The sequence below is a fragment of the Varanus komodoensis genome, unplaced genomic scaffold, assembly GCF_004798865.1.
Source record: "Varanus komodoensis strain SLA01 unplaced genomic scaffold, ASM479886v1 scaffold9, whole genome shotgun sequence".
NCBI lineage: Eukaryota > Metazoa > Chordata > Lepidosauria > Squamata > Varanidae > Varanus > Varanus komodoensis.
Window position 1 is genome coordinate 35,993,526 of NW_025336598.1, and position 14,097 is coordinate 36,007,622.

A 14,097-nucleotide genomic window follows, 5' to 3' on the forward strand; every position below is an offset into this window, starting at 1 on the left:
ATGCACAAATAATGCCACTTTGCTGGAGAATAATCTTGTATCTTTAAGGAGAGCATAGGATGAGACGAACCAACCCACAATCACATCTTATGAAGTGAGACAAGGATCACCATTTGCTTCTCCACCAGTGCACACATGCATGCGTGCGTGTGCGCGCACACACACACACACAATAAAGCAAGGTCCATGGAAATTTCACTCAGATACTCATAAATTTCCAACTTTAAGCTTACAGCATACAAACCGATGAATCCAGCAAGTCAGAGAGCAAAGCCAATTTAATCGGTGGCTCCCCTGAGGTAAATGTAGTTCGCAGTCCTGCCCCCACCCCAACCTCAGCCATAATCCCTGGCTCCTGGAGGTAAAAAAAAGCACTGAAGTGAGGAAAATTCTACAGCAGGATATAATGATCCAAAATGACAGGGACAATAATGACAATGAATTTCATGACTCCCAGTCATGTGCTGAGGATGCTTGACTGGGCTGACTTATACAATTAAATTGTTACAGGTACAGCAGGAGCTGCAGTTATCATCTGCATGCTTTGGGAAACAGCGCCTCCAGCCACTGAAGTGCTACAGAATGCACCGACAGCCTTTTGTGAGGCGCAAGCCAAACAAACCAAGAGTCCCGTATGTACGTTGATGGAGGTGGTTTCTCCCACGAGGAGAATTTGTGGAGGTGGGGAGGGACAGACAGGAAAGTGGCTTCAAACACAAAGCACTTCCAAGGGACACCAACAACAGTCTCAAAAGTTTGTTTTGATATATTACAAAGTAATGGTTCTGTAAGAGCTGAAATTCCCAGTGATATAAAAGGTACTCGAAACAACAGCAAAGAGACGGTGTAGCATCCTTTACTGCAGGGTGTGCAAACTAAGTAAAATAAAAATTGCAATTCATCAGAGTCCTTGAAGTTTAGGCATCCTTCTGCTATATACTGTCCACACTACATCAAAGCTACTAAAAATAAAATAACAATAAATTCCTTAGAAATAAAGATGCCACCATCCAATTGCAATGACTCTTTTCCCATATATTCCAGCGGGGGCAAATCATCAATCCTCCACAGTCATTATCACTGCAGGCTAAATGCAGGTTTCCTTTAGAGAGTTCAAATTAACAGGATTATTCAAAATAATTCCAAGTTTCACTGCTGCCTTTAACTACCTTTAAATTTCCCTGCTTTGCTCCTTTCCATCCCATAGATTTGCACCTTATAAGAGGTTGTCATATTTCTACCGTGATGTACATGCTGGGCTTCACCTGTAAGAAAGCTTCACAATGGCAGCTTGTCACACTGTTTTCATTTCCAAATGAGAAAAATGTCTGAAACAAGTGTAAGAAGTTTTACAACTGCCCAAGTTTTCTACTGGGCTGTTCCCCAATTATATACCCCACTTGTCTCAAAATTACAATTCAGACAAAAATAAATTATAAACCTGTAACTTTTCATAATTCAGCACATACAGGAAAGGCAGCCATTGGAGGCTAGAGAAAAAGAGTACTTCTTCCATTGTTGACAGCTTAATGAATGTTCTACAATTTCTCCCATTGATTTTTGGTGCTTCCCCCACACTTACGTTAAAAGAAGAAAGAAAAGAAAACCTCACAAGATTTACAATGACGAAAGTCTCCCTTCTTTTCAAAAATATCACTGTTTTTTCCATATACTATGCAGCTTTCTCCACTTCCAAAAAGATATAACTGAAAACAGAATATTCACTTGTATTCCTGAGCCCATGAAAGACCCAAAGAGAAATTTCCTGTTTCGTATTTCATTAAAAATGCGACAGATACGAGTTTATTAGAGTGATATGTCTCACAGTGCAATTCTATGTATCTCTACTCAAAAGAAAATCCCACTGAGTTCAACAGAATTTGCACCTGGAAATAAGTTTCACTTCATTCAATAGGGCATTTCCCTGAAGATGTACACAGGATTGCACTGTTCATGTAGCAACTCTGTCACAGGAGATGCTGCTAAGATTCAGACAGATGGCAAGATAATCTTGGGCACGGGCACTAAATAAATACTCAAGGGAGAATAGACTATGGATCATTTTTAAAAAATAATGCTTGTTAGCATGCTTATGGTTTGAGCAAACCCTTTAAAAAGAGGGCTTGTGATTAGACAAAGATATTAATAAGGCATCTAAAATTCCTTTGCCATTTAAAACAGCAGCCACTTAACGCATATTAAAACAGTGACCGCTTACCTTGTATTTATGTCTTAAGGTAATTTTGATTAATAAACAAGTTAAGGTAATTTTAATTTACATGCTTCTTAGGGTTCCATAAGGCAATGTTTAGAAACAGACGTTAATTCTTCCTTTGCAAAGGCAGGCTGCCTAATTTTTTTCTTTCTATCGTCTAGGAGCTGCAGCACTGGCTTTTCCACAGTGCCTCTTTTCTAATTTTCCTTGAGCTACATAAATGAAACTGACAGATCACTGCTCAGATAGCAGCCACGTTCCTCCCCCAAAATGTTGCCTTTTTGCTATTCTGAAGTATCTGAATACCAACCAACGCTAAATGAAGTCCGACATGTACCCCTAAGAAACAAACTTGTAAGTTGCAGCTTCAAAGGAAACCTTGAATAAATAGGACACATTGTGTACACCCAGGCTAACATCCAACATATGCTTTAGTTTCCCGATGTTACGACAGAGCAAGAATAGCCCCTGGTAAAGTTTGTGATTTGCTGCTGCTGGTACATCCAACATTTATAATGTTCCATATATTTTTTCTGCTTGTATAAACAAACGTAAACTGTAATTAAGAAGGCAAGGCAACAAATACAGTAAAAAAATGAATACTGGTTTGATAAATAATTAGGAGGCATTTTGATTTAATTTTTTAAAATATATAGACATAAAAATAAATGGTTTGAGCAGATTATTCAGAGGGATGGGGAAAGAGGAAACCAAAGCATTTCATGGCTTGAGTGTCCCCAGTGTGAGAATACGGAGGAAGAGAGAAGAGCTGCTGCTAGGTTGTACTCTCTGTGACCAGTAGATGCTACTAACAGCACAAATTCTAATTCCTTGTAACAGATCAGAAGAGTAGAGAGTAAGCAAAAAGGTGTTTGGTTACCCTGTTTTACAAAAGAAACATGGCAAGAAACTTCATGGGAAGAAAACTGAAAGGCTCGGGGCCAAATTCAGCCCAACCCAGGGCTAAGAGAGAAGTGAGGAGCTTCATTTGCAATATTAGGATTTGCCGCAGGGCTACTTTTATGAGAAGCTTATGGGAGGGTTAGGGATTTGGCCTGTCCCCTCTCAAAGCGGCTGTCCAGGAAAACTAGCTGCCAAACGGGATAACCAAAGATACTTGAACTTGGGAATTACACACACACACACACTTTTATTTTAAGTTCTCTGTTTCTAGTTCTCAGTAGCAGCTTCCACTAACAGGACTGCAGCCATATGGTTAGCAATGAATGTACCACTGCAAGGTCGCCCCTGTTGCAGTGCATCATGCACCCTATCCTCTAATTCACGCGAAGCATATCATTTATTTTATTAAAAATCTGTTTTCACCTTGTACCACCTTTCAGCAAAGGAGAGCTAACAGTAATTTTTAGTAAGTTGTACAGGACAGGGCTTCCCTTTTTTACTGCCTCAGCCCAGGGCCAGATGGCTCACCGAACCATCTGGCTTAGGCACCATTCAACCTACATTATGGGACTCTGCAACAGCGCTTTGTGCCTAGAATTAAAATAATCATAACCATAATCAGCATCATTATTTTAAGTATCGTTAAGCTGCTTTTCAGGACTACTCTCTCGGAAAGTGCTATAAAAACAAGAGCACAGTCGGACATGAGACGTAGCAACCACCAATTCAAATCCATACTTTCCATTTGCTACCCTCACAGCCCAGGCAGCAAGAAGGAGGGAAGGCGGAAAGGTGGCTGGCCACCCATCGAGCAGGCACATGCGCTGGGCTGGCATTTCCCGCTTTGGAGAAGAAACCTGACAAAATTTATTGAATTGATTCTTTTGTCTGATTTATATTCTGTTCTGTCCCATCGCCTCAGAGCAGCTCACAGCAGATTTTCTGAATACGAATAATTGAAGAAATGCAATAGAATACAGTTTAAAGTGTAACATATAAGCAAAACTTTTTAAAAATGAACACACACAATAAGAAAAAAGCAGCTACAAACAAATTAAAATCCTCTTTAGCAACACATTTTTGACTTGCACACCAAAAACGAAAAGTCTCTTTGCCTAGAGGGGGCAATTATAACCTCCTACCATCACTGTGCCCCTCCTCCAGTACTGGAATCTACATCTGCCTTCCCAAGCAAGAATGTTTGAACAATTCGGCTCTTCAGCTTCTCTGGTTGAATAGCGTCACACAAGAATACTCCCAGAATACTCTATCTTTCAAACGCCACTCTTCTCTCTTCCCCTTTCTCTTTGCAAATCCCTTGAGCTTAATTGGACTAAACTTTCAAGTGTCTGGTTAGGGTTACAACCCCAATCATGTCTACCCAGAAGTAAGGCTCATCAAGTTCAAAGCGGTGTCCTCCCAGGTCAGACCGTTGCTTACTCACTGTTGGCACCCTCCCAACCTTGCTAGAGCTCCAGCGGACTATGAGCAGCAGCTCGCCACAATCAACGCCAGCGATCTTAAGGCTCCAGAGAAGCACTTGCTCTTTGGAAACATCTCAAGACCTTCGCTTCTGAGCTCACAGGAGAAAATGGGATCTGGCACAAGTCATTTGAGTAAAGAGGTGACTGAGCTCAAGTTTGGAGAGCACATCATGTATCCCTGGGATTTCTTTGACTTCCTTCTGCTACTCTTCTTTCTGGGGCTCCCAGAGAAAAAAAGTACCCCAAGGGAAAGGGGTGGAGTGGTAGACAGATGGAATATTTTTCTTTATTCTAATTAATTTTGATTGAGATGCAGAAATTGCATGCTCTCATTAGCTCTAAGCAGATATTCAGATCTGCAGGAAAAACAGAAGGCAGGGATGCTGGCAAAAAGGGCTGGTGGGTACTCTCTTAGCCATCAAATCTGTAGACTGAACACCTGTACAGGACTTAGGACTACTGCTGATTTGAGTTTATTGAGTATATGCTATTCCTCATACAAAGCCGCCAGCATCTATTAGATAGCTAGTCTACAGTTTACAGTCGCTCAGCTCTGATGAGTTTAGCGCTGAGAAGGACAGATTGACGCGACTGGCATTTCTGTTCAGTCTCTGAGGAAAGCACTGTATAACTTCCACAGCGCAGCCAAATCACAGCTCTTCCACATTTAGCAGGCCATTGCAAAGCTTTTCAAAAGGGGTTGGCAATGAGGCACCAGACTTGTGGAGAATGAGATTCTGGGTGCATGGGGAAGCATCAGGCAGGCTTCATGCTCAAATGTGTATGCGGATTTCTTTTTTTATGCACGCTCAGAGAGGCATCCTGCTAGTGCAAAGCTGGCTTGCTGGCTACATGGGGGGCTTAAAAATCTGCACATGAATACACTCTTGCCCCTAAAAAAAATATGGATCCTGTAAATCATCCAGTGGGGAAAAAATAAATAAAAGGCATTTTATAGGTCGAACATAAAGACAAGAAATTCACAGTTAAGGCTGGCCTTTAGTATGTAGGCATGGCAGGGAGCTACAAGAAAGTAGTTAAGTGGGCACCCTGCTGTGCAACTAGTTGCATTCCAACATCTCAAACTGAATTTCTTGGCTTCCAGTAATTTCTAAACACATTTTGGTAGGCTGCTTTCCCCATCACTTTATTAAAATGTATGCAGGTTCACCTCCAATTCAATGTGTACGTAACATTTCATTTTGTGCCCAAAAATGCAGATGGGATGCTCTTGAAGACTCATCCAAGTTTTGTGAAAGAAGCTATTGAAGAGTTCTTTATCTGAGATACGCCTTGACGGCTAACCATACCTCCTTGATCCCAACTATTTAGCTTGCAGATTTACCAGAACTGCCAGGAATTGGCTATATGGGCAGGCCTAGCCAATGGGAATGCAACAATAATGTCCACTCATGAGAGAGCACACCCACAAACTTTGAAACATCCAGAAAACACATGTACTCGGCAAACCATTTGGGCAGCCACTGATCTTGTCCTCTTGTCGTTAGAATCGCAGGGCTGATTCCCATATAAACGCATGCACTTTTAATGCAGCTACTCAGTATTAGATGCTGGGAATCTGAACATGTGAATACCCTCCATGATAAAATAACGTGCTTGACTTGGCACCCAGCAGTATCAGACTTTAAGCAACAATATTAGATCTGCCATGGCCCTGTCACATGCTGCAGTCCCTGACTTTGTCATATAAACTATGACAGCTCCATAGAAATCACACAGGCTCAGACAGCCATCTAGTCTGTAAAATTTCACACAAGGACGGACCACCTCTCCATCAGTTACGTATCTGTCAGCCTAAAAGGCAACACACTTCAGAAAGGCACAGCTCTACAAGATGGAAGCAAAGGAGTCTCCTTGCAACACCACTCTTTGTCAGCTCTCAGAACTGCCAGTCCCAGTACTAATCACCACTTGTGACGGGTGAGAAAACCAGGAGCTCACACAGTCGTCAGTAGGAACAACCAATAGCCAAGGGAGGAAACCGGGTTGGCCCTTCCCAGGGTTCACAGCTTGGAGTGCAGATGCCAAGCCAACAGGAAGACTCAAGCTAGTAGGTGTGCGCCTCGGCCCACGTGCTGGCAAGAGCAACAGGAGCTGCTGAGCAAGGAAAGGGGGAAGAGCAGGTAAAGTTTAACTTTACCCACAGCCCAGGTCCCTCTTCCCAACTGCCCAGCAGCTCCCCACCAAGTGTAGAAGAGAAGCCAGTACTGGAGACCAGAGAAGGGGCTCATGCAGTGAGGCAGAGGGCCATACCTGCTCACTGGAGCACAGCTTGCCAACCTCTGCAGCAGGAGCTATAGAGGAGCAATGGTCTAGCACTTCATATGCACAACCAATAGCAAAAATGAGGATAATGCTTTAGCTTTTAAAAACTGTCAAGATTGTGAGAGAACTTACCATCATAGTAGACAATAGCACCAACGAGTCTGTCTTTCCGTAACATGGGGAAGAGTTCCAGGGCTTTTGATTTGCTAAGCACATAGCTGCTTTTCAGACACTGGCTTCCAGCTACAAGGTCATACATTTTAATTCCCACCCAGTAGTAGGGCAGCTGCCACCACCTACAAAAAGAAAGAGAAAGGGGATTGATTAATCAATCAATGGAACATGGTTTCTATCACACACTTTGGATATACTTCTGTTCAAAAGGATCCTGCAGATTGCAATCCTATTTGTGGAGGGTCAAATGACTCTAAGTGAATATGGATGCTATCATTCTCATCCCTTCTTTTCCATGAAGCTCAGTGGGTGACTTTTAAAAGACAGTGCTTCAGCCAAAGTCTAGGGGGAAAGAACAGTTATCTTTCCTAATCAGAACTAGTAGGAATTACAAAATTCAAACACTGTTGCAAGTCACAGGTCAAGGTGGAACACATACTCCTAAACTAGTAACCTGAACTGTAAGAGGCTAACTATCAAAAACTAAATAAACTGAGTAAAACTGAATTGAGAAAATAACTGTGGAAAGCTGAATATTTCTCTCCCTTTTACATGGAGTTCCTGGCCAGTTTAGCAGTAAAAATTGGGAAGACCTTATTTGAAATAGTTGTCAGTCTTCTGTAAGTCCATTTAGCTTGTTCAAAAGAAATGCGAAGATTAACACAGCATCTGGTGGGAAGGCTAATGATGAGCAAATGCTTCACAGCCTAGTTCTAGACAAACTTACTCTAAACCACGGCCCATTGAATTCAACATAACTCACTCCCACACCACCATGCACAACATTGGAGCCTAAGAGAAATGTGGTGGGACTCCCAGATTAGTGATGTTAGCCAAATTAGATCTTTTGAGGGCTACTACTACTAAGAAAGGATCATGCATGCCCAGATCTGCTTTCATCATGTTTCCTGAATTAAAATGAGAGCGTGGCTTTTCTAAACCTCATGGTAGAATTTCAGTGATTTATGTTTTTCAACCTGAATTAATTTGACTGAATTGCCACAGAAAAGTTGTTGAGTCTTTAAAGGTGCCACGGTACTCCTGATACTTGAAAACACCTATTCTGTCTTCATTTTCACAAGACTTCTTATGCAGTCTCACTGGTCAAAATGTTTGCCTTCCTTACACCTTCCCCTTTTTGGGTTATGTACCAGAAAATGTACATGATGTAATACATGTGAAACTTTAACAAGAGTGTGCAATTTATTTGTAGAGTATGGAATTAGCCTTGGAAATAAGCAAAGGAAAATGCTGTCAAAACTGTGAAATGAATTACTGATCTTCTCTTTAATGCCTGGGTTATCAAAATTCAATTCAATATTCAACCTTTTTAACAGAAGTTGGTTTAGAAAATACTTCCTATATTGCTGCAGTATCAAGGTGACATTTGTTTTAATTCTTACTATTTAATATCTCTAGGCTGCCTTTCAGGGCAACAGTCCTCCTTGGGCAGCGTTCAACAGTACAATTCATACAACAAAAGAAAATGCCATAGTAAAGACCAGCAGAACACAGCAGAACACAGCATCTACAAAAAAAACTGCAGCTACAAACCAGTCTGATATGTAGGGAAAAACCCTTCTAAAAGCCTATAATGATGCCTGACAGACCCCTGATGCCAACTTCTTCCACAGACGTGGAGCCATTGGAGAAAAGTTTCTCCCTTGTGTACTCACCCACCTAACTGCCCTCCAAGGCAGCAAATGAGAAGAGTCTCTGTTACTGATCTTAAGAGTGAGGGGAGCGTGATTTCAGTAAGGGCAGACCTTCAAGACATTTGGTCCCAAACCATGTAAAGCTTTAAAGTAAAAAACAAAACCAAAACAAAACCAAAACAAACCAAAAACCTGCCCTTTGAATTGGGCTCAGAAAGATCCTGGAGACCTGTCTACCACCACGACTACTATCCTCATCATCATTACCACCACCACCATTATTTTCATTTTTATACCACTCCGTAGCTGAAGCTTTCTGTGCAGTTTACGACAAGGTATAAAACAAACCAACAGAATACAATACAAACAACATAAAACAATATTTTAAGATAGCATTACAACATTAAACAAGTCTAGGCATTCGATGAGCTGACCGCCTCACCACACCAACACCAGAGAAGCCTCATTCTGCACCATGTGAAGTTTCCGGACCATCTTCAAAGACAGTCACACATACAGAGCACCGTGTAGTCTAGCCTGGACAGCAGTAGGATATGGAGAGCCAAGGCAAGGTCTGTCCTCTCTCACTAGAGCTGCAGTTGGTATACCAACCTAAGCTGGTAAAATGCATTCCTGGACACTACAGCCACCCAGGCTTCCCTAGTTAGACTCCATGAAGACCAGCTGTAAACCTCCTTCCAGAGTATCTGGCTTTCCAGCTCACAGTACCTCCATCTTGTCTGGGTTAAGTCTCTGCTTGTCCACACTCACCCATCCCAAACAGCCCCCAGAGACAGGTTCAGTGGCATCCCTGACATGTGCAGATGAAAACAAGAGACAGGTCTGAGTGTTATCCACATCCACTTTTATATGTATATTTTAACTTATTGGTTTTATTTATTGTTGTAAGCCGCCCCGAGGCTTCGGCGAATGGGGCGGCATAAAAATGTTTTAATAAATAAAAATAAATAAATACTGATAACACTTCAACCCAAAACTTCAGATGACTTCCCCTGGCCATTTCATGTCAAGGTTAAAAAGCATGGGAACAGGATGGAACCTTGGGACACCCCGAAGCTAATGGCCAGAGAGCGGAACAAAAGCCCCCCTGACACTGCCTTCTGAGACTGTTCTTCCATGAACAACTGGAACCCCTTTAACACTGCACCTTTCGAATGCAACCCAGATAAAGAATCTAGACGTATACCATGGTTGATACTATTGAAAGCCGGTTGTCTGTGTTCACAGTGGCCGAGTTTCACTATGTTTGTGAAATTGCACTACTGCAACACTGTAACTTTCAGCATGTTACCGTCAGTGCTACTGTCAGAATCTACATTATCCAAAACACATATCCAGCAAGCTTCCCACCTGTCACCTGCACAGTCCAAGTGCTTACCAGTGTTTATGCCTAGTTTGGATAACCTAAATACTGTGGGTAGACCCCAATGCTGAAAGGCATGAGAACAATTAAATGTTTTTAGAATGCTTACAGTTGTACTAGTACCAAGTGCCTCCTTTCGTGAAATTTTAAAGGAGGTTTTAAATGCATGTTAGAAGAATTTTTGTGAGATAATTGGAACAACACAGATTGATATGCGAAAGTCCATTTGAAATGGTTGAAGACCACAGCAGGCTAACACACCTGGACTATGTACACTGAATGGATATGGAAAACACAACATACCAGATGTGTCCTGAAAGCCCTCCAGAAGGGCTGAACTAAAACTCCCAGCATGCTCCAGTCACTTGGCTGCATGAGACTGCAGCCTAACACATCCTGAGAGCACCAACTTGAAGAAGGCCAGGCTGGGGCATCAGTTAAGAACAGGAGCCAGATGCTCTGGTTTTAATAGAGTTTTAAAATGTGCTAATAGCCCTACAAGCAGTGAATGCATGACAAACACTGGATGACTTACTTGTAAACAGGAAGCATTATAGGCAGAGCAGACGACAGATGAGGTGCAATTTCGAGCAAGTTGGCACGTTCATGGAGGGCTTCTTTTACCATTCTGTACTGAAAACAACAACAACAGATTTTACAAGAGAACAATTCAGACCACATTTTGCATTTTTCTCCTTGACTGCTGTGGCCGAAGGGTACATATCCAGGGACAAATTCCCAGAAGAAGCCTTAGAAATTATGCTTGTGCAAAGTTTTTATTACACTGTGGAGGAGCATTCCCTTGAACAGAAAACCCATCCTTCTATTACAGAAAATACTATGGAGATGAATTCTAACAGCCTCTGTTCCCAACATTTATATATATATAGAAAGGTTGGTTTTTTTCTAAACAAACAAAACAAATCAAGACTAAGTATCCATTAAGGATGCAACCTACTAGATTGCTGCTGCTTGATGAAAGCATCTGAAATTGGAAGTTTTCCAAAATCCGGTGGCCTGCTGGAGTGTTGCCAGCAGGGCAGCGGGAGTGACGGAGGGTGTTTCCACCTCTGTCCTCCTTTTCAGCATTTTCCACTAGATGGGCCTCTGAGCCCATCTAGTGGAATCATGCTGCAAGGGGTGGGGAAGGGGCTCGAGTCTTTAAAATTTGGTGGATTCTGGCCTCTCCTTTCTCTGTCTACCAGCACCTATGCTTTTTTGTGTCTCCCCCCCCCCCCGCCAGCCCCCATGCTTTTTTCAGGTGTTGTGACACTGTTCTCAGAAAAGAAGCCGTGAAGCTTTCCAGGGCAGGGGTAATGACGACCGGAGGAGGGATTTCCACCTCCAAGGCTGCAGTTCCGCCTACAGCCGCAGAAGTGAAAGTCCCCAGTATCTTAGGGCATCTTCAGACAATACCCAGGGGCTCTGCTCATGTTCTTATCTCACACAAACCCTATTCTACCCCAGGAAAGGCTGCCTACACAGGAACAGTGACCCTGAAGTTAGCAGTCCAAAATCAACAGAACACTGGCAATACATTCTGGCTGACATCTCATTCTGGCTCAACTTGCAAGTTTGGCGACCACAAAAGAACCTTCCCAAGGCTATTAAAAACAAGAGTATCAACACTTGAGCAAGGAGAAGGAGATGATGTGGAGGAGAGTAGTGGCAGGAAAGCAGTGGTGTAGTGGTGGCAGTAGGGGAGGCAATGGCAAACAAGGACACTTCAAGGCGTGTACCAAGGAGGCATCTATGGGGAGGGTGGGAACGAAGCAGCAAGCGTGTCAGAACTGAAGACAGACAAAGGGAAATTGGTACTCATTTGACCTCCCCTGTGCTCCAGTTATTACCAATGCTGCTTTATCCTAATTCCCCATTCTTTCTCATTTATCACCCTACTGAACTTGACTAATGAATAAAAACCCAACCATTTGATAATGTCAGGATAGCCCATTAATGGTTATTTTTTTTAACTACACTACAGTTATGGTTTCAAATACTGAATTATTATCTGATGGAAGGGAAACTAGAAAATTTCAAATGTGATGCAGTCTGATCCTCAAACATTACAATATTTTCAAAATCATAAAACTTGATGCCTTTCATTGATTTATAAAATCTAGTTACTGTCATGACTATCACTATGTAGATCCTGACACCAATCCATTCATTTCTAACCAGATGTGCACCCCGGTTTGAGTCCATGGCGTAAGTACCACCCTGCTGCACATTCACAACCACCTATTGAACACTGGCAGTATGCGATGTCCAAGCGCTCAGACGCACAGGCCTTTCCATTGCCACCAGCAGAAGCAACCACACTTGATGCTCAACGTGCTACCCACCTCCTGCGTGACTTGGGATCTGTGCAACTGCCGGGCTGCTGTTCCATCACCGTAGCATTTTCATTAGCATTAGAAGCCAACCAATGAACCGCTTACGGTTACACACTATGGAATTCACTTCCACAAGATGCACCACCACGGCCACCGAGCTGAAGAGCTTTACATCGGGACTGGACACATTCATGGAGGGAAAGGCTATCAGGGGTTACTAGTCCTGATGACTATGGCTACCTCCTGAGTCAGAGGCAGAATGCCTATGTACAACAGCTGCTGGGGCACACAGGCAGGGAGGTGCTTTGGCACTGCTGTCTTGCTTGTGCGTTTTCCATGGGGGACAAAGCCACCTGAACTCTTTGCAGATGGTGAGGGTCTATAAATAAAACCAATATCAACTTCACAGATACGGAGCAGATGCACTCAGAAGGTAGGTGCGCATCAACTGGAACAAGTTGGGTTCTGAGAATAATTGGGCTGCCTTCCAAGATCCTCTCAAGAGGCAAACTGGCAGTGAAATACTCATGCTGAGTCTGTTCTTTTTTTCTTAGTAAAAAGAAAACTGAGAAAAAAGAATGACTCCACTGTGATTAGAATTTGATAGAACCACCAGCCCAGAGTTGATCCAGGCTGCTGGTTAGCCACCCTAGACATGGAAGATGGGAGGTATTCAGAACCAGCAGAAAGTATTTTGCATAGGACACATCCGCCAATAAATCGAGGCATCTCAGCTAACTCCTCTCAATGTCTTCCTGAGTCACACAGCAAGCACCTCAGCTGGCAATTCATTCCTACAGCATGCAACTGGAAGTGTCCTGGGACATGAAAAGATACATCTTTCTCTCCGGATGCATAGCACAGTGATAAGTATCCACCATAATCATTAAATCACATACTGCTGGAATACTGATCCCATCAATCCTCAGAGACTGGCGAGGTCCCCTCGCTCATCACAGTTGGCCACATGGAAGGTGCAGCAACCATGTAGATTACAAGGGTCCCATATGCAGCATATTCATTTGATCATACTCTTAACATCCATAATCCGTGGACAGTGCCTATGGCCCTAGGCATAGAAGTCTGGCAAAACCCTCTTGCTACCTTACCAGGGTAAAATTAAAATTAAAATAATAAAATAAAATAAACATCATTCATGAGGTTGGCCAAGTGGCATCCCTGCTTCGGTCTTCAAATCTCCTGGGCTTATAGAAGCATTCTGCCCTCACAAGCAAGAGGCGATTTACATGGACAGTGAGAATCAAGTATACAATCCTTTTAGAAGGAAAGCACATCAGTAAAGCAGAAGGGAGAACTTCACCTGATCATCAAAACTTTCTTGCTTGCAGAGTCCTGACCTGATAGAGAGAAGGATTCTACCTCTACCATTAACTCCAAGAGATATAAGGTGCCCTTTATGAATACAATGTGAAATACAGACTTAGGTGATGAGCAGAGTGAACTTGAATTTCAGTGTAGCTAATTTTAAAGTTTTGTTTTGCTATTGCTGTTAAGTTATACCAGTGGTGGCGAACCTATGGCATGCGTGTCACAGTGGGCACGCAGAGCTCTCTCTGTCGGCATGCAAGCCAAGTTGCCCCAGCAGCCGAGCACTGGATAACAGCATAAATAAGGGCCATGCGCATGCTCAGAAAGGAGT

General features: G+C 42.8%; 1 protein-coding gene across 5 annotated transcripts in view; it reads right to left on the reverse strand.

Moving 5' to 3' along the window:
• GPD2 (glycerol-3-phosphate dehydrogenase 2) overlaps nt 1–14,097 on the reverse strand; it is a 93,529-nt gene that overhangs the window by 44,774 nt on the left and 34,658 nt on the right. For 4 of the 5 annotated variants that reach the window (XM_044417804.1, XM_044417803.1, XM_044417801.1 and 1 more), the window contains 2 exons: nt 10,637–10,734; nt 7,021–7,184 (listed from right to left, as the gene is read on the reverse strand). In XM_044417804.1, the coding sequence (XP_044273739.1) occupies nt 7,021–7,184; nt 10,637–10,734 (262 nt within the window). The remainder of the gene's footprint in view (nt 1–7,020; nt 7,185–10,636; nt 10,735–14,097) is intronic. The other variant, XM_044417805.1, reaches the window with a different exon arrangement.